General features: G+C 41.4%; 1 protein-coding gene across 4 annotated transcripts in view; it reads left to right on the forward strand.

Annotated features, from left to right (window-relative positions):
* The window catches only part of zdhhc11 (zinc finger DHHC-type containing 11), an 86,441-nt gene extending 64,323 nt beyond the window's left edge, over window positions 1-22,118 (forward strand). For 3 of the 4 annotated variants that reach the window (XM_052016920.1, XM_052016922.1, XM_052016923.1), the window contains exons 4-11: window positions 2,254-2,355; window positions 7,098-7,222; window positions 10,341-10,496; window positions 10,840-10,961; window positions 12,248-12,306; window positions 14,021-14,129; window positions 15,930-16,014; window positions 17,842-18,350. In XM_052016920.1, coding sequence (XP_051872880.1) covers window positions 2,254-2,355; window positions 7,098-7,222; window positions 10,341-10,496; window positions 10,840-10,961; window positions 12,248-12,306; window positions 14,021-14,129; window positions 15,930-16,014; window positions 17,842-18,230 — 1,147 coding nt within the window. In that variant the 3' untranslated portion in view covers window positions 18,231-18,350. Of the gene's footprint in view, window positions 1-2,253; window positions 2,356-7,097; window positions 7,223-10,340; window positions 10,497-10,839; window positions 10,962-12,247; window positions 12,307-14,020; window positions 14,130-15,929; window positions 16,015-17,841 lie in introns of all 4 variants that reach the window. The other variant, XM_052016921.1, reaches the window with a different exon arrangement.
* Window positions 22,119-24,379: the final 2,261 nt, after the last annotated feature.

The raw sequence follows: 24,379 nt of genomic DNA on the forward strand, positions 1-24,379 counted from the left end.
ATATGTGGACATTAAAAGGGAAAAGAACTAACTAAGTTTTCTTTGATTTGTATATGGGGAGTAAGTGTCACGAGCAAGACCATCAAATCGGCCCATTCTTAAATGCTCTTGAAGGTAGATGTGAGTCACCTTCTGAACCAGTGTAATCTACGTGGATGGCGATAAGTTAGGATCTAGCAGCAAAGAAGAAATGGTAATAAATTTCCAGATAAAGATGTTATGGGAGTTTAAAGGAACCTTGTCAGTGATGACACTCCACTGTGTTTTCTGCCCTTGCCCTTCAAGCTGGCCAGAAGATGCTGTTGATGTTTTGATGAGTTGCTGCAGTGTATTTTGTAGATCATGTGCAGCCTCTGTGTGCTGTTGATGAAGTGATTGGACATTTGGGGTGGTCAAGTGGGCTGCTTCATCCTGAATAATGTTGGGGTTCTTGAGAGCTATTGAAGTTGCACCCAGGAAGTGGACAGTCTGCCCTCACCCTCCTGACGGGTCTTGTAAACAGGTAAGACATAGACACAGAACATAGAACACTACAGCACAGTACAGGCCCTTTGGCCCACAATGTTGTGCCGACATTTTATCCTGCTCTAAGATCTATCTAACCCTTCCCTCCCACATAGCCCTCAATTTCTCTATCATTCATGTGTCTATCTGTCTCTTAAATGTCCCTAATGTATTTGCCCCCACAATCTCTGCCAGCAGTGTGTTCCACCCACCCACCACTCTCTGTGTTTAAAGAAAAACTTACCCCTGACATCCCCCTTAGATCTTCCTCCAATCACCTTAAAATTATGTCCCCTCATGTTAGCCATTTTTGCCCTGGGAAAAAGTCTCTGACTGTCCACTTGATCTATGCCTCTTATCACCTTGTACACCTTTATCAAGTCACCTCTCATCCTCCTCCTCTCCAAAGAGAAAAGCCCTAGCTCACACAACCTATCCTGCTGTAGACACGTGCTGTAGATATTTTTCTGACGATGGTGAAACCCCCAGTGTTGATCACAAGGATTTTGGCAGTGAAAATGCCATTTGGTGACTAGAGATGGTGGTTAGGCACTGTTCTTGAAGATGATCATCGCTTGGTCTTTGTTTGGTGTGAATATTGTTTATAATCTAGAGGCCCAAGCCTGAGCGTTGTCCAGGTTTTACTGTTTGTGAGCTGGATATGTATCATCTGCAAGAGGCACTGTAAGAGCTCATCAAGGTCTTTTTGACAATAACTCTCATAACTGCAAATTCTTTAGTCAAGAAGTTCAAGGGCTGCAGATACATGGGACCACACATGGGACCCATAGACCTCCAAGCCACACACCCTCCTGAATGGTAAGTATGTCACTGAAATTTCCTTGTTGCTGGGTGAAGTCCTAGAACCTGAACCTAACTCAGCCTGTGCCAGTTGAAGGCAGTGGCCCACTGTTGCCTTCTTGAGAGCAATTGGAGATGAGCAGTAAATGTTTGCCTTGCTACACACTCACACACCCTGTGAATGAATTAAGATGAAACATCTATTAAAAGATGTTGTGTAGCCTGCACATTTGCAATTAGAGATTGGAGATTTAGGATTAGTATTGCAGTAAGTGGTGTACATAAAGAAAGTCAAGGTTCAGAAGAGACATTCAACTTGTCATATCTCATTCCAGTAGACTACAGCTCTTTACAAGGAGGCCAATGGTGGCTTTACTCAGTGCCCGAAAGAGCAACCAACTCTGCTATTCCTCTTTTGAATTTATCTTTTCAAAATTATGAATGCATATCTTTTGAAAACTTTGCTTCCACCATCACTATCGGTATAGTAGTCCATTTCCAACCAGACCACAGTATAACTTCCTCCTAATTCTCCCTGTTTTCTTTTGGTTTTAATTTTAAACATTGCCCTTCAGACACTGACTCCCCAAATAGTGATTACTTATCATGTTTGGAACCCACTTGTTTATTATCACAATCAGAGTTTCCCTTTATCCTTATCCTTATTGGTTCAGATGACTACATGGGATTCCCTTGTTGGGCTTAGTGTGAAAACATTGGTTCTTAACTCACTTGGGTTTACAGTATGATTGCATTTTGAAAGCTCTTCCATTATAGCCTCTTAAGGCTTTTTGCCTCTGTAAACACCATCTAGCATATTATTCCACTTTTATCATGTTAACAAAAGGTTCAATTCTAATGTAAAATAAGAAGTTTTCTCCTTGCCAAAAGATATTTTAAATGGCCGTGTGCTGACCAAATGAATCTTGCTTTTTTGTTGTTTTTCAGAGGAATAAAAGCCAAACACTGCAGCACTTGTAACAAATGCATTTCAGATTTTGATCATCATTGCAAATGGCTCAACAACTGCGTTGGAGGAAGGAACTACTGGTCAGTTATATCACGTCTAAGAATTTAGTTCCAAACTTTCAACTTTTTCACGAAGGTTAATTAATCCATTGCTTAAATAGTGGATGAATTTGATTCATGGTAAATGTATTTAAATTTTCAGTGTCTTTTTCAGGAGAATTGATAAATAAAAATGAAAATAATGGCTTGCTTTAATATTTAAACCACCAGGCCCTCATGAAATCCCAAAGTCTTTTTGCATCTCAACAAGTGTAACGGCGCCCAATTTCCATGCATCAAGGTCCAACAAACAGCAATGAGATAAATGACTCTCTTTGAAGACACTATTTAGCATCTTGTATAGCATTGGTATAGTCCACTATCAGTACTAAATTGAAGTACTTGGCTAGAACTTGGACTTGAGCTTGAAATCAAAACCAGGCTAGTAACAGTGTGAATTTTTAAACTGGTTGTTTGCTTTAAGGAATGATATGATTAACAATTTTATCTTGTGCTCCTTGTTAGATTTTAGAAATGATTAATTTGTATTTGTGGCCCCTGACTTTGGACTTCCTCACATTTAAACCATTTTCTCTAACTCTACCCTATTAAACTACTTATCGATGAATAGGCTACCCTTCAGCTTCCTCCTGAGAGGAAAGGCTGAACTATTCTGTCTTTTCTAATAGTTGTAACTGCAAACTGGTACAGGAAGGCCCCAAGTTACGACAGGGTTCTGTTCCTGAGAACTGTACGTAATCCGAATTGTTCGTAAGTCAGAAGTGAACAGGAACAGCTGTGATGAGAGCAGACATCTGTGATGAGGGTTGCTATCAGCCAATCTCACTAACTCAGTGAGTGAGCGAGTGAGCCTGTTCAGCGCTCCCAGCTCTGCTCAGCTAGACCAGTCCCCAATGGTTGCGGCTCGTGGTGGGTGGGGTGGAGGAAGAGGGAAAGGAGTGGTGGTGGTGGTGAGAGAAGGCACATGGAAATGCCCCATTCCCACCAGGCAGAAGATGCCTGTAGCCCCAGAGCATCTGGCAAATCCATTCTGCCAGCCCCCCAAATGCTCATTCATATGTACGGGTGTCCTTAAGTTGGGCGTTCGTAACCTGGGGAGGACCTGTACACACTGCTTGGAACTCTGTCCTTAAAGAGTTTCAATAATATACTGGAAAAAATTTGAGTAGCACTTCTTTCTCACCTCGTGGAAAATGCTTGATACATAATGAATTATGTTTCAATTTCTTTAAAGTGAGTTTTGTTTAAAAAAAAATTAAATTTCTGAAGGGAACCCTTGGTGGCAGGCATTTTAATGCCTTGTAGAAACAAAATGGGAAATGAACAATGAATATTCTGAGGATTTGTACCTTTTAGGACTCCTTGGTTTACTAAGAGCCTGTTGTATTTAGAATCTCTTTTTAAAAAAAAATTAATCTTCAGCCCATAGAGCTTAATCTTTTACTTTGCAGTGGTAATCTTCTTCTAAACTTCTTTGTGCTGTGATCAGGCAGTAGTTATTTATAACTGATCTAATAATCTTATTAGAATTCTAACATGCAACCTAAATGAGTCAGAGATTGAGTGTCATCCTGTAAGAATCACAAAAATCCCTTAGAGCCAGATACAGTTAATGGTTAACTGCCTAACAGAGTGGCTAAAAAAGGTACACAGTTAATATGTAACAGTTGCCAAGGTAGCAATGAAATGCTTATTTACAAGTCAAACTGTGTGTACTGAGGCTTGGTGAGTTGATTTGCTTTGAGTCGCTTAAAAACACTTGGATCACTTTTGTAACTTGTTTTTGCTCAGTCATTATCTTAAAGTACTTTGAAAGGTCGGTGACTTTACCTCCCAGCCTCCTTCACTATTTTCACACTTCCCTCCTCCATCTGCCTATCACTCCTCCTCACCTGGATTCACCTTTTGCCTGCCAGCTCTTGCTCCACCCCTTCCCTTCCCTTCCCCTTTTTATACTGGCTATCTCCCCTCTATCTGTCAATACAGATGAAGGGTTTCGACCCGAAGCGTCGACTGTCCATTACCCTTCACAGATGCTGCCTGACACACTGAGTTCCTCCAGCATCTTGTGTGTTGCTGTGACTTTACTCTTTGCTGCCCTCATTTTGTCCTGAAGCTAACTAAGCTAAACCTTTGATCAACTGTCCTGAAATTTCATTGCATGACTTGATGTTAAATTTTGTCTGATGGCTCTGCTATGCAGCAGCTTGGGACAGTTGAACTTCTTCGCACCTGATTTGAACATATTTCTTTCTTTCTTTCTTTCTTTCTTTTTCAATCTTTTTATTAGTTTTCAAATTAATACAGATTAATATATATAACATCAATGTTCGTACATGTAATACAAAGAGATCAGGAGAACAGTAATGGTATGGATAATCATAAAGAACAATAAAGTATTAAAAAAAATCTGTAAATCCAACGATCTCTTAGTGAATGAATATAATATAAAAGAAAGGAAAGAAAAAGATTTATTATATGAATATAAAAGAAAGAAAAAAAATCCCCGAAACAATAAGAAAAATTATAAACAACATATCAAACCAAACTAAGCTAAACAAAAAAAAATGTCAAAAAAAAAGCAAACAAAAAAAAACTGGACTAAAATTTCTCAGTAGAAACAGAGCAATATTATGTCGTCAACTCCATTCCTCTATCTTTATTTCTTTATTGAACCTCCTTTTCTTTTTTTATCTCCTACTAACCCACCCCCTTTTTTACCTGCTGAGTAGCCCAGTTTGGGACAATTCTCTTGCCGTTGTCAGTCACAAGCATGTTACTCCTCAAAACATTTTTGAGCTGAAGGCTGCAGAAAAAGTCTAGCCAATAATGTACAGTGCAAGGAAGTCCTCTTAAGCAAGGGCAGTGGTTATAGTCCTTGTGGGTTCAATTTCTTAAAAGTCTATTCTCCCAAATAGGCCCATAGCATTGCAAAATCAGACCAAGAATAAAGAACAACTGGGAGTTATGGCTGTAACACTTTAAAGGCTGAACTGTTTCAGTGACTATTATTTCTTTAATCCAAGTTGGAGTAAATATCTATGCTTTCATTGTGTTCTTATTCTTGAAATGAAGTGGAAACTCTCACTCCAGCAATCTCACACCTTTGTTCTACTGACATCTCACACCATTAGAAAATTGGACAAGTGGGACGCAGGCACTGAGTTAGAAGTAGTCACTTTGCTGCCTGAATGTGGCATTCCCAGTTTTTGCGGAGAAACAAGAGACTGCGAATGTCAGAACCTGGTGCCAAAACTAAACTGCTGGAAGAACTCGACAAGTCAAGCAGCATCTGTGGAGGCGAAAGGCTTGACGTTTCAGGTCAAGACTCAACGTTTCAGATCAAGATGTTGAGCTGTGATGCAGGGAGTCGACCTGAAGGGTTGACTTTTGCACCTTTTGCCTCCACAGATGCTGCTTGATCTGCTGAATTCTTCCAGCTATTTATTTTTTGCCAGCCCTGTGCTAGCACACTTGGCTCTGGGTAAAAACACTGTGGGTTCAAGTTCCTCTCCAGAGACCTGAGAGCGCAGTCCAAGAATATACTCCTATTGCAATACTAGCGGACTGCTGTATTGTCAGATGAATCATTAACTTAGGGGCCTGTCTGCCCTTTCAGGTGACAGAAGAGGTGCCATGCTTTGTTTGAAGAGGCAGAGTTCTCCCCCAGCATCCCACCCAACAATTGTTCCTTAACCAACCCCACAGAAAGAGGAAAATATCATTGTGGCAGCTTGCTGTGTGGCAATTGGCTGTTGCCTTTCTCTGATAGGGCGGCATACCGGTGCAGCTAGTAGAGCAGATGCTCACAGCTCCAATGACCTAGGTTTAATCCTTGCCTTGAGTGCTGTCTATGTGGCGTTTGCTCGTTCTCCCTGTGACCACATGGGTTTCTACTGGGTGCTCTGGTTTCCTTCTACGTTCCAAAGACGTGTTGGTTGGTAGGTAACTGGCCACTATAATTTCCCCCAGTATGTAGGCAAGTGATAGAAACTGGGGGGAGTTAATGGGAATGTGGGGAGGAAGAAAAACTGGGATTAATGTTGGATTAGTGTAAATTGGTGGTTGATGGTCAACTCGAATTAGGTGGGTCAAAGGGCCTGTTTCCATGCTGTAGGTCTCTGTGACAGTCTATGTTACTGTAGTGACAGCAATTGAGAGAACTTTAGGAAATCCTGAGGTTGTGAAAGATGCTATTTAAGTGCAAGTGCTTTCTACTGACAACAGCTTAGAAATTCAGTAGCAAAGAGCTGCCCTTTTTCAGCTGCATGTGAATGAAAATCAAGCTGTTTAGACCCCACCCCACCCCACCCCCATCCCCCAACGTGGAGCACGGTTGTGAGGGTTTCTGCATCAGACAACATCACTTGGGAAATGCAACTGGGCACTTGCACCTCCACAAATCACAGTTGCTTATTGGAAATGAATTCAATGACGTCGTACCCCTCCCAATCCTTTGTGCCTGCTTTGCCAATAACATCAGACATCCCATACCCCAGACCTTCAATTCCGTTTTCAGTCCTTCCTGAGACCCTAATCTAATTGCTTTCCTCTGCATGTTCCACTTGGTGCATTGCAGTGAAGAGATCTTGCCCTGGTGTAAGACTGAGAAACCAATTGAGTAATGTCCAGGATCTTTGTCCAAGCCAGAATATTGACAGAGACCTATAAGTTTATAGCTACCAAAGGTTAAGCTGCGCACGTATGTTTTAATTCCTATATTGGCAAAATTTAACTTTCCTCTTTATTTTAAATCTCTTTAGGTTTTTCTTCCACACCGTGGTGTCCGCTGTTCTCGGTATCCTGCTGATTGCACTAGTTATCGTTTACGTATTCATCCAGCAGTTTGTAAATCCTGCAGAACTTCGCACGGCTCCACAATTTAAAAGTATGTTTCTGAGCATTAAATTCGTCACAAAGAGGGAGAATTTGTGTTTGTTGGTGTGTTCTCTTTCTCATGTTCCCGATAACTGTCACATCTTCTGCTGCCCATCCCTGATGGGAATGTGGACAGAAATTTCAACATGACTGTTTTTTGAGGGGTGCGTTAAATACACATGTTACACACAAGCATCCTTAAGTGAGTGTCTTTATTATACTTAATTTTCTTGGGGCAGGGGGGCCTGTGGGGATGCCCCTAAAGGACCATCCTTGTGCATGCCACTGATCTCTGAAATTCCCTCCATGAACTACCGACAATTAAAGGTGTTACATAAACACTTCGTTGGTCCTCTCAGGAGCAGTTATTGTATTTTTCATTCCAGTTCAGAACTCATGAACTTTGGTGGAACTTTTCACAGTGACATTGGGAGCTGGAGATCTTTTGCCAAGTCCTGTATTTTTTGGAACCATTGCAATCTGTTTGTTCTCTCCTCTCCACTACTGTTCCCCAACACTTCCTGAACTGTGTTCTGGTTAAATGTCATTGAAATGTTAAATTTGTTCCTCTCTCCACAGATGCTGCCTGACTTGCTGAGTATTTTCAGCATTTTCCACACTCATTTCACATTTGCCGCATCCCCAGTGTTTTCCTTTGTTGTTTTTCACCTGTCTGCTCTTTTTTACCCAGCTGGTTATTGTGACTTTAAAGATGGTGGTGTAAGGAACAAGGATAGTACCACATTTTTAAAGCAGATTGGTTTTATTTAACCCTGCCAATGGTAACATTTTACCTTAACCTAATGTAATGTTCCAACTGCTGAGGGAACCTACTATGGTGAACAACAACAGCGCTTTGTTGAACAGGATCCTTTGTGGTATTCTGTACTTTTCACTGCAGTACCAGTGAATAGGTGCTTCCAAATCATGTTCTCATGTGGTCTTCACTGGAAGAAGAAGACAGCAGCTAGGAGAGAATATTTCAACCACAAGGAATGACTGCGTTCACTCTGCCAGTCAATGGGTTCTGGAGAAGGACATTAGTCATACATGGGCAAGGCTGATCATGGATGACCCTCTGGGCCATCCATCCCGTCCTGTGTGATTGAGCTGCAAGGTACATGATAATACAGAACAGAGAACAGTACAGCACAGGAACAGGCCCTTTGGCCCATGATATTGTGCTGAACTAATTAAACTAGTAATTAAATGCCTAACTAAACTAAACCCTTCTGCCGACACAATGTACATATCCCTCCATTTTCTGCATATTCATATGCCTGTGTAAGTGTGTCTTAAGCACGTCTATCATATTTGCCTCCACTACCACCCCTGGTAGCACATTTCAGGCACCTACTAAAAAAAACCTTGCCCCACACATCTCCTTTGAACTTGCGCCCTCTCACCTACATACCCTCTCATCTCATTGAAACCATGCGGACTGCAGGAGAGGTAAAAAGGACAGATTTTTAAAAAACTCCAGGGTTATTTGAAATGCAAACATTTTTTATCGCATAGCGGAAGGCTATTGGCCCACTGAGTTTTTGTCACCTCTTGGTGCAATTGCATCAATCTTATTTCCCCAGTTATTTCTCTGTAGCACATTCTCTCTCGCATGTCCATCAGCTCCACCCCGATTCTTCTATCAGCCACCTACACTAGGGGTAGTTTACAGGAACCAATTAGTTTGCCAATCAGCTTATAAGCACCCAGAGGAAACTCATTGTAGTTACAGGGAGAAAAGGCAGACTCCACAGCCAGCACCCGAGGTCAGGATTAAAGCTGGGTTCTGAGAGTTCTGAGGCAGCAACACTACTTTTTGTGCTCGCTAAACTATGTCCTTCATTGCCTAGTATAGCTTAATTAAATTTTCCAAGCCTCTTTAATATTGTCATCTCCTTAATTCTCTTGTGATAACTAAGATGCTATATTTTACACATCTTCTCTGTAGCTTTATTGGTTAGTAGCTTTTACTCAATCTCATTCATTGTGACAGAGGGGATTTTGAGTGATACATAAAGCATTTTGAACATAGTCAAGATAGAGGCCTTCCAGTCTTAGAATATTAATTTGAAAGCTTACTGTCCCATGGAGTACCTGCACACAAGAAGCCCTGAGCTATTAACTGAAGAGGCTCATTGGTGTCACCCATCCTGGTCAGACATATTTCTAGATGTTTCATCACACAAGCTTCTGCTTCCAACTACTCTGCTTGGTCAAACAATCTTTATATTCCTTTTCCAATTTAGTTTCCTCACTAAAAAGGAATGTTCTAATGTATAATTACTCTGCCACTGATCTGGACAAGCTTAGTAGACCAGCTAGACTTACTTGGTCCCTTGTGGTTGATAACTTTTCTTTCATTGCCATTGGCAATTTGGGTACAGGCAATTCCCGCACTACAGAAGTTCGCATAATGAAAATTTGCCCTTATAGAATTCACAAATCACTCTGAGGAATAAAAATTCACTCATGGAATTTAGGTGTCATTGTTTTTCAACTCTCATTTCTGGATGCATATGCAAGTGATGTGGCTTTGCATTATGAAAAATTGCAATATGGACAGTTTTCTGGGAACGCACCACCCCCCCCCCATCCAACATGGGGGTTGTCAATAGTATGCTTTGGAATACCCCAAACCCCTCTTCCTCTCCCTTCTTCACTAAGACTTCCCCTCAATCTTACCCCTTCTCTCAAGCCGTTGACCACCTGAGCTAACATGTGGCTCAGTCTCAGATTATGTCAAAACTGCCTGTGGGACACCAAGGGATGTTTTAATCTATTAAAGGTACATTGTTGCTTGGTCCAAGAAACAACCTGTGTTGTTCGTCAGATGAGATGACAAGTCAAAGAATTGGGACTCAAAGCCTTCATGTGCAAAATGAGTCAGAAGTGAAAATGCCCTTGACTACCTGCTGCTTCTGTGGAGCAGGGATGCAAGGATAGAATCAAAATGTTCAGGGACTCGACCCAGTCACTTTGTCTCAATGCTGGCAATACACTGCATTATCAGTGGCTCTATTTGGGTGAATGTTGCAGACTTGAAGTTGCCGGTGTGATTATAGGCATGTTATAATTCAGTCAGTTGCACTGTGTATAAGTGACTGCATTTTATTTCATTTGCACAGATGTTCAAGGAAACAACACTTGGTTAGCATTTTTGCCCATTGCTCCTGTGGAAACATCGCAAGCTGGAATTTTAGGCATAGCAGGAATCACCATCATCCTCAGCCTTGCTTCGCTGATGTTACTTGGTCATCTGCTGTGCTTTCACATTTATTTATGTGAGTGGAACGATTCAGAGCCATTTAATTTGTCATTTCAAGGTTTGCTGTTATTGCCGAGCTTTTTTCTTCTGTGGGGCAGATGGGATGGAAGGGAAGAGGCTGTCTTCTAGATTTTGGACTGTTGCTTTGGAGGGATGTGGAAGAGTCGGGTGATTGAGAGGAAGGAGTGCAGTGACTGGCAGGGAGGTTCTATCTTTGGTCTCAGATGGCAGTGATCCCTTTAGATAACACAGGTTAGCCCCATGTAGTTTCTGATGTCCTGAACACTGCAGGCCTGATGCTAATTCAATTCAGCCAGTTTCAGGAAAGTATTGTGAATGTTATTCCTGTACTTTTCTAGTCTTCAAGAAGCTGAGCACGTATGAGTACGTTGTACGGGAACGTCACAATCAGGACATCAGAGATCATGGGAACGATCCTGAGTCTGCACAGACTGCATCTGCTCGGATGACTGCTCTTCAGGTACAGTGCTAAAGAGGTTCAGTTCAAGATGGAATAATCCAGACTGACATTTCTGTACTAAATACTGTAGCTAAACTGTATTATAGCAGGCCTTTACATTTCATACTTGAAGCTTAAAAAAAACTAATATAAAAAACTATTACAAAAAGAAACTAGAGTTCTCCTGGACAAGACCCCACCTAATTGAATAAATGTTGAGGAGTGTGGATAAAGTGGATAGCTGTTCTCTTTGGTGAAAAGGTTGAGGACTAGAGGTCACAGGTGTAAAATGAAAGGAAAAAGAATTAAGAGCGCCTTGGGTGTGGTTGGAATCTGAAGTGCCCAGCCTGCAGATGTGGAGGCAAGTTCCATTGTGGCCTTCAAGAAAAATTGAATAAACATGTATTGAAGTAAAATTTGCAAGGCTACAGAGAATGGGCTGATGGATAGAAGTAGACATTTGCTCCTGTTGAGCTCCAGCATAGACCTGATGGGCCAAATGGTCTCTGCCTTTGTTGTAATCATTCCACGATTTTATGATACTTTTAAGATGCAGAGATTTCTCACAAGTAGTGTAATGATCTGCTGTTGAACGGGTACATCAGAAGCAGGAATATTACAGGAGAAAAAAAAGAGGAGCAAGTGTAGGCCAATTGGCCTCTCAAGCCTCCACTGTCATTCAGTGAAATCATTGCTGATTCATTGTTGGCCTCCACAAGTTTCCCATTCTCATTGACTCCCATTCAGTTCAGATATCTGTGAGTAACCACCTTGAATTTATTCAATGACTGCACAGTTTCAAGTCCATTCAAACAGACCCACAGGTGTAACACTCTTTGCGTATTTTAACAGCTGTATCCTCCCACATGACAATAAGATCCTGTGCTGGGCATTAATATCTCTTTGTAGCACTTCTGTTTGGTCAAAAACACATGTAGTATGCTGCATAGTGTGCAGCCCAAGGCATTTCAAGAGTGGGTGCCGAGGCAGCAATGGAGATATGGGAGGTCACAAAAGCCAAAGATAAATGAATTTTGAGGTGTTTTTAGAAGGCAGGAAGACAGAAAGAGATAGGGGCACAGGTTCAAGATGAATCTCGTGGAGAAGTGTGCATGAGATTGGAAAACGTTATGGAAACAGGGAGGAAGGAAGGATTCTGGATTCAAATTATGAGAGAGGGAGGTGTATTAGAATTATGGACTATTCTTCATACATTCCTGTTAGGGGTGGTGGTCTCAGTGACCGTAAATGGGAATTTGTTCTCTCTCTGTAGAGGCTGTTTTCCATTGTCTCTATTGTCATTGCAGGGTCTACCTGAGGCTAAGTCTCAACCAGAAATAGAGGTCACCACATCCTCCCGATCAAGGTAAGGTCCTCAGAAATGTGAAATACTTGTGCTGTTATTTTTGATGTATCCAGCAAAATACATGTATTATCAGCAGTTAAGTGATAAAACCCTGTATAAAATGCTTGCTGCTCTCGCACCAAAGGCTTTGGAGTTGTAGAGATCTCCTATTTGAGTGGCAAGATGGGATCTTGCTATTTATTGTGTAGACCACTTCCATCACTGGATAATGCATTTGAAGCTATCAGCTGTTTATTGATGAAATGGTGCCTGAAGTAGGTTTGCCAAAGCTTTACACTCGCACATTCAAGACAAGGAAAGTTGATTTTAAAAGTGCAGTAAAATGCCTCCCACCAAAATTTCCCTATTATGCCTTTTTATGAGTCCAGTTTTAGCCTCTTATTCCTATCTTCACAATTCACCCCTTGTTACCATTTTATAAAAGTTCCACTGTTTGCTGTGACCTGTCAATATCCAGTTTTGATTTCTGTTCACACTGCATAATTTAAAAAAAAACACTTGAGCCATTCAAGTCTCTAGTTTTACGACAGTATTACTGTGGACCTGGCTTTTGGGAAGGATATAGGAGGGATAGGTCTGTAGGGGTAGGTCTATTCTTCCAACTCTCTGTCTCATAATTGCAACTTGGTACTTCTGTGAGAAATTAGTTACCAAAGTAGTCTTGGACTGGAGTCTGTTGTAGAGCAAAAACAACCTGCCAATTACTTGAGAGAGTTTGGAAGTGAATAAACATAACAATGGATACAGCATCTGTCAATCTTTGTTTTTGTTTTCCTCATATGTAACTGTAGAAGTTCATTTTCTGGTGCTTAGTGCCCCCTAATGAAAGATAGCAGGAAGGGATGTTGAATGTAATTGCAGTTGTAGTGAGGGGAAGTCTGTAACACTCTGCTTTTATTAATGAGTAGATAATTTTAACTCCAACTTAACTGATGATTCCTTGCAAAACCCAGCATTTGTTACCTGATGAAGAAGGTGGTGATAAGCAGCAATTTAGTTTCCTTGTACACTGAAGATGCCATAATAACTTTATCTTCCATTCCCAGGTTCTTTTTGTGCAGAAGGGGGTAGGGGTAGAAATAATAGCACTCTGTAGAACCTTAACTTTGAGATACCAAATCATCCGTGCCAAACTGGCTGGGAGGCTGGATGTCTGTTGAGTTACATGCTCCACAGCTGTGGGATACTGGGCAGGCATGGAAGTGTAGCGGTTAGCGTAACGCTTTACAGTACCAGCTTTACAATTCCCGCTGCTGTCTGTAAAGAGTTTGTACGTTCTCCCCATGTCTGCGTGGGTTTCTTCCGGGTGCTCCGGTTTCCTCCCGCATTCCAAAGACGTACAGGTTAGGAAGTTGTGGGCATGCTATGTTGGCGCCGGAAGCGTGGCGACACTTGCAGGCTGCCCCCCAGAACACTACGCAAAAAGTGTATTTCACTGTGTGTTTTGATGTACATGTGACTAATAAAGATCTTATCTTATGTTTCTGACGAGAGCTCATTCCACTTGTGCATTGGCCACAAGTGAGTACTCCTAATGAACAGAGAACTCCAGGAATTACTAGTAATTACACATAATTACTAGTTTAAAATTTATTGTTCTTTTGGGAAAAGTCAAAGTACATAAAACTTTGGGTAGGATTTTTTAAAAGAAAATTAAATTATCTACTCTGGTTTTGTCCAGACTTGTGAGAGATCTCCTTTCTCCTCCCACTAGTGCTATTAAATATCAAGATCAAGGTCCGGTTACCAGCAGATTGTCCAATGGAATCTGTTTAGAGACTTCCAGTGTTTCTACAGCTATAAACTCTTCTCATAGTGGCCAGGTAACTTTTTAAGGTTTAGTTGCAACAGATTTTGATTGTTTGTTAATGCATGATTTCTCCAGTGTCAGAAAAATATAATATTGAAAACAATTTTAATATATTTAATAATTTCCTTTTTGAATTGTATGTGGCTATTAACTACAACTACACAACACTATGCTGGCTTGTAGTCATCTTTTCTATTATTTAATTTGATTGACTACTAAGGCTTGTATACCAAGAAGATGCCGGGTTCTAACTCTGACTTCTGCTATGCTTACTGATTTCACCTGGAGCTGAGGTGGCCTTTCTCTCCATGGACAGCAGGAAGGAAAGGTTCAGCAAGGATTCTCATTTCTGACCACCATTTAATAAATGCGAAATATGCTTGTGAGGGCAAAATGTGGTACTTCTGATTCAGTTGGCAGTTATGCTTCTTATGCTCAAATAGCCCCATTTCCACATATGAACAAGATCCATGTGTGAAGACTCTTCAGAATAAGAGGTTATACCAAAGCTCTGCCTGGTCTCTGAAGTGGACAGACAAGATCTTACAGAAAACAAATAAAACTGCAGATGCTAGAATCTAAACTAAAAACAGAAATGTTGGAAGAATTCAGCTAGTCAAGGAGCATCTCTGGAAAGAGAAACCAGTTCCCATTTCAGGTCGAAGACACTCCCAGATATTTTGACAAAGTAAAAGAAACAGAAGCAGGAGCAAGCCGTATTCTTGTGGGGACTACTCAGTTATTCATTAAGGTTATGGCTGATCCTGTACCTCAAATTATTTTCCCTATCCGATATTCACAGTCTCTGATTCTCAAAGCTCAAAAATATATCCTTCATTCATAACAAGAGAGTGCCCACAGTCCATTGCATAAAGAATTACAAAGTTAAACCCATTTGTGTGGGGAAAAGAAACTCCTCCATCCTATCAAGAAGAGGAGGCAAGTTGTCTGTATTGTCCTGTATATATCCCTCACTAAGCATAAAAAAGACTCTCCGGCCGTTACTAACCATGGCTATTTGTAGCAATGTGTGTAAATTGGGGGACACATGTCCTACATTACAACAGTGACTACATTTTAACATGATTTAATTGGCTGCAAAACATTGGGACTCCTGGAAGTGGTGAAAGGCACTAAATTCATGCAAGCCTTTCTTGGAGCAAGAATCTTGAAGCAAAACTTCGTTAGGCTGCACTTGGACTATTGTGTACAATTCTGGTCGCTGCATTACAGGAAGGATGTGGAGGCTTTGGAAAGGATACAGGAGAGGCTTACCAGGATGCTGCCTGGATTAGAGGGTATGAGCTAGAAGGAGCGGTTGAATAAACTTGGGTTGTTTTATCTGGAGTGTTGGAGGCTGAGGGGAGACTTGATAGAAGTTTATAAAATTATGGGAAGCATAGACAGGGTAGAGAGTCAAAATCTTCTTCCCAGGGTAGAAATGTTAAATAACAGAGAACATGCACTTAAGTGAAAGAAGTTTAAAGGAGATGTGCAGGGCAACTTTGTTTTACACAGAGTGGTGGGTGCCTGGAATGGGCTGCCAGGGATAATGGTGGAAGCAGATATGATAGTATGTTTAAGAGGCTTTTAGATAAGCACATGAATATGCAGGGAATGGAGGGATGTGGATCATGTGCAGGCAGAAGAAATTTTGTTTAATTTGGCATCATCTTTGGCACAGATATCATGGGCCGAAGGGCCTATTCCTGTGCTGTACTGTTCAATGTTCTTACCACAACCATTAGCTCTAACATGGTGCAAATGTTCACAATCCATTCCATTCAATCTTTTCTCATGTGTCTATTTCCAGTCAGTGAATACGAAGATCAAAAATGGTTCTAAAGGCACCATTCACTTTAATGAGACTAAGTTCACTTCTGAGAGAGCATCTGCTGGTAAGAAATACATTTTTAGAAATTCTGTCACCGCAATGTTTATCCTATAATGTTAGTTTCTTTAAACAGTTCCACAAAGATGCCATGGTCAGGTGGGTATAATCATACTGGGGTGTGTTCACATTGTTTCTTTCTATTGAATATGAATTTGCCCTGCATGTTTTTACCTTCCAATTACTTATCCAGTTTTCCTTTGAAAATTATGATTAAATCTGATTCCCTAACTCTATCTGGCAATACTTTCCAGATCATCATAAACCAGCTGTCTTTTAAAAATAAAATATCTCAACTGTATTTAAATCTGTATCCTCTGGTATCTGGCCCTCCTGCAAGCAAAAAAATTTCTCCTTATTCTTTTGAAGCTCCCCATAATTTTGAATATCTTTATTAAGGAATGTGTGGAACAACTTTCTCTCCTATTGCACTCCCTACGTTCTACACACCGTGCATTTTTTGTTTTTGTCTCACTATTTGATATCACTATTGGTTGCACTTGCATTTCTTGCAGTTTTTAGATACACAGGCTAACGGGGAATGGGCTGGTTATGGAGGTGCCTCTTGTGACATGGAGAAATGAGATTAAAACACCTGCTTCTCTGATCCGCTGGGCACGTGAGGAAAATTTACTCCCATGCCATTGGCATAGAGCTCTTTATCTCCTTGCAGAGATTGCAGTGTTCAGAGCTTTGTTGTCACCAACACCTCTCTGATTGTGTTGGTTGAATTTAAATGCAGCATTGAATGCTGTTCTGAGATCTGTATATGTAAAAGAAAGAATGTAGCAAATACCAGTTATCATCTGTTTGCTAAAATGCTTTGAATCATAGCCAACCTTTAACGAGGCGCAAAAATAGATATCAGTAAGAGCAGCACCAACAGATCAGGAACATAGGGACTTTAGCCAGGTGCCATTTAACAAGGTTCAGACAGTTGAATCTTTTGTCAAGCTCTTTCAAATCACAGTCCTTTGGATAAGATGTTACAATGAGATACCATCTACTGTTACAGGTGGTTGCAAAATATCTCATGGTGCAGTTTTCCAGAAAAGCAGGACAGATATTCCTAGTATGAAATGTTTCTCTTGCAACCAACTATTGAAAAATACACAGGCTATATCTGTTTAATTATTGTATTGCTATTTGTAGGATCTTGCTGGGTGCAGACTAATCAATTCAACTATAACAGTAAGAATATTTGAGAAGTACTCAATTGGCCATGAAGTACTTTCTCCACAGATAGTTTCTGACCTACTGAGTATTTCCAGTATTTTGCTTTTTATAATATCAAGTTTACAGCATCATAATACTTTGCATTTGTCCCATTTATGTAGTACATTTTAACATAGCAAAAATATCTTAGAAAGTACTTTCCAAGACTGTCAAAGAAAACATTGGTTCTGAGCCACATAAGATAATACTAGAGCAAAAGTTTTGTCAAAGAAGTGGGTTAACGAGTTTCTTAAAGGAGGAAAGAGAGGCAAAGGGCTTTGGGGAGGAAATTTGAGAGCTTGGGGCATAGGGACAGCAAGCATGGCTGCTGGTGGTGTACTGAAGTAATAGAGTATGCAATGGCCATAATTGTAGGGGCATGGAGAATTCATGCAGACCATAAAGGAGTTAAAGAGCTAAGGAGAAGTGTGCATGGAGGTATTTGAGCACAACGAGGACAGTTTTAAAAATTGATACTTTAGAGAACTGGGTGGTAACATAGGCCCATGTATTCTAATTCAGTCCAGCATGGCAGTCCAAACCATGCCTCAGCCCTTCTTCACAAAACATGAATGCATTTGTACACTTCATCTGATCCTTTTGTTATTGTTCTCAACAGTTAGCTCCATTCCTGAACCGCTGGAAAACTCTGAAGGAATACTACAGAATGACCAGAAGAACTTCCAGGGATCTCATCGCCCAAGCTTGGAGTCTATAGAAGAGATCCCAGTGGTACAAAGTCCACTTGGCAGTGCGTCAATGGACAGTGGATGCAAGGAAGGAATGAGTAATGCAGGGAAGTGTTTTGATGCATCCAACCAAAGTGTGCTCCCCGATAATCCTCCAAGCTTGCTGGTAAATCCAAGAGACTCCACACAGTTATCTACAAAAGTTGTGAACCAGCAACCAGCAAGGACTTACTTGGTTAAACAGGATACAGAAACAGCTCATCAGAGGCACAGCCAATTAACACAGTCTAGTAAAGCTAGCCGGAATAGTCTTGGGTAAATTGAATTCCCCTAAAACTTTTGAGCTGTCAGCATCAATTGAAAACACCACGCTGGTGTCTTTCTTAATTATTTAATAATCAGTGCATCAGGCTGATGCAGAATTTCTGGACGTGAAATTATTTGTTGTCAAGTTGTCCCACACCCTCTGTAATCTGCACGGCGTGATGGACTTTATCTATTGAAACTGGCAAAAAGAATAATATCTAGAGAGGATTCTGGCTAAATTGAACCATTTGGAATTGAAACATTCTGGAGATCCTTTATTGACATGAATGGGATTCCCCAGTCTCATACCTGGGACCCTGTTTGCCAAATTCTCTGGGGGTGTAACAGGGGCGGTCACATGACACCTGAAAGGGCACTAGAGTTCTGCACACCTCAGTCCATCTACTGGAAGAGGGGAAGGACCCAACCTACTCACCCAGAAAGGGAGAGGACGGGAATAGTTTTGTTTCTTAAGGAAGGCAGGCACCATGGAAAGAAAGGTAACCAATCATCCTGGGCATCTATTCACTTTCTTCCACAAACTTCCAATGGGCCTTATTGTGGTTACCTGGGGATCCTGGAAACTTCCTCCAATCCTGTTTTTTTTGCCTCCTAACACCTGGAATTCTGGGCCTCAGATTTTATCACAATAACTTTGTTTTTCCACGTGTTACCTCTGAGGCAGTCACTCAGGGTTGAGGATGAATTAACTTCCGCTCCAGTTTTGTGGGTACTGAGGTGGCTGATGAGGTGACTGTGTGATCTGCCATCTCTGTCATGGGTGGGTGGTGAGTGAGTAGTATGGGAGGTGCTGTGCTCCTTCAGCTGGACTTCTGTGTGCTCCTGATGAAGAGGCTTGAAGTTTTCAGTGTCCTGTTGGATATCCTTTCTCCATTTGGATTGGCTAGGGGCCAGGAATTCCCATGAGTCTGTGAGTGTAATATTTTTCGTGATATAAAGAACTTGATTTTTAGCTCTAAGCACACATCACTTTGCTGGTGACCAGCAGTGTGGCATAATTGGAATGATAACCTCTCTCCAATTTCTTTTCTTTTGGTTAAAGTGCACCTAATAATATAACCCCAGTTCCAGATTACAAAATTATCTCCAAGCGTAAGCTAATTGTCCACAAAACACCCTAAACATAATTACATAAAGTATAATAAAACAAAAGCTCTGATGAAGGGGTCTTTGACCTGAATCATTAACTCTTCTTTTTCCCCACAGATGCACACTGAGTATTTCCAGCATTTTATATTTTGTGTTAAAAATAAGTATATTTGATTTAGCTGCATAAACTACTTTAGCGAGCATGTATTTGGAACCTTCACCTTCCCTGAAGGTTGAACTGAAAGCCAGCACAAAATGCAGTCTTAGAATATGATTTGATCTTACAAATTGCACCCTTAGTTTTCCACATTTTACAAACTCATGAAAATGTGAGCTGCTTTTAACCAAACTTAGATTTATATCTACTTTTATAGAATGAGGGATGTTGAATGTGAACAAGGTTATGATTTTATTACACTAACAAGCATGTAGAAATCATTTTATTATCAACAAAATTCACCCTTGAATCTGGAATAGGTTGAAAAGTTTCTTATTTTTCCTGTGGATTAGCTCCTCTCCAGCAGAAAGTTGATTGGATGCATGGTATGATACTGCAGTGAGAAAGAATGTGAAGAGATTTATTTCTAATGATATCAAGTCAGAACTTTTGAAGTATCTTCTTCTAGATCTAAGTACTGAAATTGAATTATTTGGAAGAAATATGAGATACAAATGTAAAATAAAAGGAATTATTGTATATATTAACACCTACACTAATCCATTTGAATAAATGGAAGGCAGTTGCTCAATGGTCTTTATTAAATATTTTCAGTGAAGCTGATCTATGCCACTATCTATAACATAAAAGTCAATTTCCTTCTATCTGCCCTTCTTGTTTAAAATACTTCCATCACAGCTTGCTACGTTACTATTTATGGTGGAAATTACCGATGTAAGCTGTCATACTCTTAATTACAACCTTTATCCAGAAGCAGTGCTGTACCACTTCCCGTCAGGAAGCCATTGTTATAGTGTAACAAATTACAACACACATTTTCCATTCTAAGTATTGATGTAAGGAGTTATAACGGAGAAGTCAAAAAATGACAATTATGACTTGAATTAGGACTGAATTATTTCTCCATATCATGATCCAATTATTCTGGGCTGTCAAACCCTACATGTGAAGTCTATAGTTGGCCTTCACTCCCTATATCTATTACCACAAGAGCTTAATTAATATTGAGGTTAAACCTATGGGAAATCAATGGGGAATAATTTAGCATAAATAGCAGTCATCAAATAATCATTACTTCACAGTTGGTTATCAGGATGCCCTGACGAAAGTCAGGACATAGAGGTTTTCAGTGTTTATCATTAAACTTCAGTGAATGCATCCAGCTAGAGTTGAACCTGTCCTTTTGGTAGAAATGTTTGAAGAACAGTAGGCTGAAGGCAAGTAGTGTCTATTGGTGTTTTTTCAAAGAACCGTTGTATAACCAAGGACTCTGGTTTTGACATGCCCTTTCCTGTCTACACAGGGATGGATCATGTATCAATTTAGAATTTAATTTGTCATTTAAATGCACTATTCTATTGATAAATACTGTGTTCAATATGACACTTTTTAAGCCGTAATAGTTATGATTTGGTTTGTGTTTTAGTACCCATTATGTGAAACTTGAAATGGTTTTTAAATGTGCAAATGTATATAAAACAAGTTGTAGTAATATTTTTAACGTCACTTTCAGTGGTTTAGAAAGCTATTTAGAATGTTTTATTCTGTTTCTTTGGCAAATTCTGCCTTTTTTTATGGTTACTTTCAGACTTAGCACCACATCTAAATTAAACCAGTGTTTTATAGGACTTTAGCCACATGAGAATTTGAGAATGCAGATATGACAAATTGCAATTCTGATTTGCAAATAAAAGATGAGTAATGAAGAAAATCATTGGGTGTGTGATCTCCATGGTTACATGGCATAGACATATGACTTTGGATTTAATTTTTTATACATTTTGCTGAAATGGTATGATTTTATTATTCAAGGAACTACACGTCATATTTCAGTTAGGCAGATTACAGCTTTCTGAGCTCAATACTGAGTTCAAGAATTAATTTTCCTAAGCATTTCTAGCATGTTACTTTAATCCAGTAGTTTCTGTGGTCATCATCACTATTTTTTTCTTTTCCCAAATTCCAGATTAATAACAGAACTCAGGATTGTTAGGCAAGGTCTCTGAATTATTTGTCCAGTAGTTTAACTGCTGCATCCCTACCATGCCCAATGGCATCGGATAAAGGGTAACAATTTATAGTCTCATCGTAAATTCTTTTGCCTCCCCCATTCTACTCCACATACACCTTCATTGTATCTTCATCAAAGATTCAAAGGTAGGGAAATATGGCAGAAATTCCTAAAGTTCCCACAGTTTCATACAGCCTATAATGGATCTTCTTGCTAGTTGTTTAAATGTGAAAATGTTACTTAATCATGTATTTTTATGATTAAAGTTATAAATCACAAAAGAGTTGGTAAAAATTTACCAATAATTGTACTGAATGGTCATAGACTTGGATTTAATTTTTGATTTAGTTTTATTGCATGTTTTATTGAACTGGTATGATTTTATTATTCAAAGAACAGCACATCATATTTCATTTAGGCAGATTACAGCTTTCCAAGCTCAATACTGAGTTCAGCAATTTCATTTCCTAAACATTTCTAGCATGTTACAATAATCTGGTAGTTTTGGTGGTCAACGTCAATAATTTTTTCTTTCTCTTGTCCTTTATGTTAATTTAAGCTTATGTTGTAGCGGTTGCTACCGCGGAATAAAACAAGACTCTACTCGGAGGATTGCCAAACAGAACTGGTTTATTTTCCCGCCTTGCGCGGGCCCTTTAAGGGAGAATGTTCCTGCCCAAAACAACCAGCAATGACGTAAGTCCTACGTCATCAGGACTTTCCCACGCGCGGGTTCTCCCCGTCGCTCGGAAAGACGAGGCCCGCCGCCATCTTGGGCCTCGTCGCTCCGATGCCGCGCGACCCGACTGCCGAGCCGGTTCGCCCGACTAGACAGTGAGTCGTCACACAACCCCCCCCAGAACCGGCGAGACAGTCCCCAAGGTCCGTGGGCTGTGCCAGCTGCCGCTTAGGGGGGGGCGGCCTCTGCGTCGCGGCGTGGCAACCTCGACAGGCTGTTGCAGATCCAAATGGGCCGGTTTGAGGCGGTCCGTCGTGAAAACCTGTTCCCTGCCTCCAATGTCCAAAATAAAAGTGGATCCGTTATTCCGTATGACTCGGAACGGTCCCTCATATGGTCGTTGCAATGGCGCCCGAGGTGTGCCCCTGCGAATGAAAACAAACTTACAGTCCCGTAGTTCCTTGGGCTGGCAGGATGGGGCTTGACCGTGCCGTGAGGTGGGAATCGGGGCCAAGGCGCCAAGCTTCTCGCGCAATCTTTGTAGGACTGCTGGGGGTTGTTCCCCTTGGTCCCAAAGGGCAGGTATGAAATCCCCGGGGACAACTAGTGGCACCCCGTACACAAGCTCAGCTGACGAAGTGCGGAGGTCTTCTTTGGGGGCAGTGCGTGTGCCGAGCAGGACCCAAGGCAGCTCGTCAACCCAGTTAGGACCCTTCAGGCGGGCCATCGAGGCCGATTTCAGATGGCAGTGAAAACGTTCCACCAACCCGTTTGATTGAGGATGGTAGGCCGTGGTGGTGTGCAGCTGCGTCCCCAGCAGGTTCGCTAATGCAGCCCAGAGACTGGAAGTGAATTGGGTGCCTCTGTCTGAAGTGATGTGGGCCGGAACGCCAAAACGTGAGACCCAAGTTGTGAGCAGCGCCCGGGCGCAGGAATCAGTTGTGATGTCAGTCAGGGGGGTTGCCTCAGGCCACCTTGTGAACCGGTCCATGATGGTAAGGAGGTACCGGGCTCCTCTTGAAACCGGCAGAGGGCCCACGAGGTCGACGTGTATGTGGTCGAACCTCCTACGGGTAGGCTCGAACTGCTGTGGCGGGACCTTGGTGTGTCGCTGGATTTTTGACGTCTGGCAGTGCAGACAAGTCCTGGCCCACTCACTGACCTGTTTGCGCAGGCCATGCCAGACAAACTTGCTGGCGACCAGTCGGACAGTAGATCTGATGGACGGGTGCGCCAACCCATGTACCGAGTCAAAAACACGTCTCCGCCAGGCTGCAGGGACTATAGGGCGGGGCTGACCAGTCGCAACGTCGCAAAGTAGGGTCCACTGACCTGGACCAACCAAGAAATCTCGGAGCTGCAGACCCGAGACTGCAGTTCTGTAGCTGGGCAGTTTGAGGGCCACTGCGTTGGCTGCTGCGCTGTCGTCCATTTTGCGGGTCCAAAAGCCATTTGGACCGTCGGGGTCACCAATGTAGCGGTTGCTACCGTGGAATAAAACAAGACTCTACTCGGAGGATTGCCAAACAGAACTGGTTTATTTTCCCACCTTGCGCGGGCCCTTTAAGGGAGAATGTTCCCACCCAAAACAACCGGCAATGACGTAAGTCCTACGTCATCAGGACTTGCCCGCACGCAGGTTCTCCCCGTCGCTCGGAAAGACGAGGCCCGCCGCCATCTTGGGCCTCGTCGCTCCGATGCCGCACGACCCGACTGCCGAGCCGGTTCGCCCGACTAGACGGTGATTCGCCACAATGTTAACTTATGTTTGTCGTCATCTTGCTGTTGCTCATACTGTGCTGCTACTGCTAAAGTCTCATTTTCATGGCCTTATACCCTGTGTATGTAGGCCTAGGACAAAGATTGGACTTGAAAGAACAACCTAATCGTTCTCGACCCCATTCTTTTCCATCATCACAGAATTTTCACTCATTCACTTATTATTCAATTTATCCATCTTCCTTTGTTATTTAAAAAAAAATTGCATCTCACCTGGCTGCTTTCTATTATTGTAAATGTAACCATGGTTTACTAACCTATCTGCCAGTAGTAATAGCTTCACCTTATTTACTCCTTCAAGACCCTTACTTTTGAACCCGATATTAACTTTTCTGCATTTAAATGGTTACTGTACTTCCAGAGGTACTTTCTTGCACTTTGGGATAGAAGACAAATATTTGTTTT

Source organism: Pristis pectinata, chromosome 5 (genome assembly GCF_009764475.1).
Source record: "Pristis pectinata isolate sPriPec2 chromosome 5, sPriPec2.1.pri, whole genome shotgun sequence".
NCBI lineage: Eukaryota > Metazoa > Chordata > Chondrichthyes > Rhinopristiformes > Pristidae > Pristis > Pristis pectinata.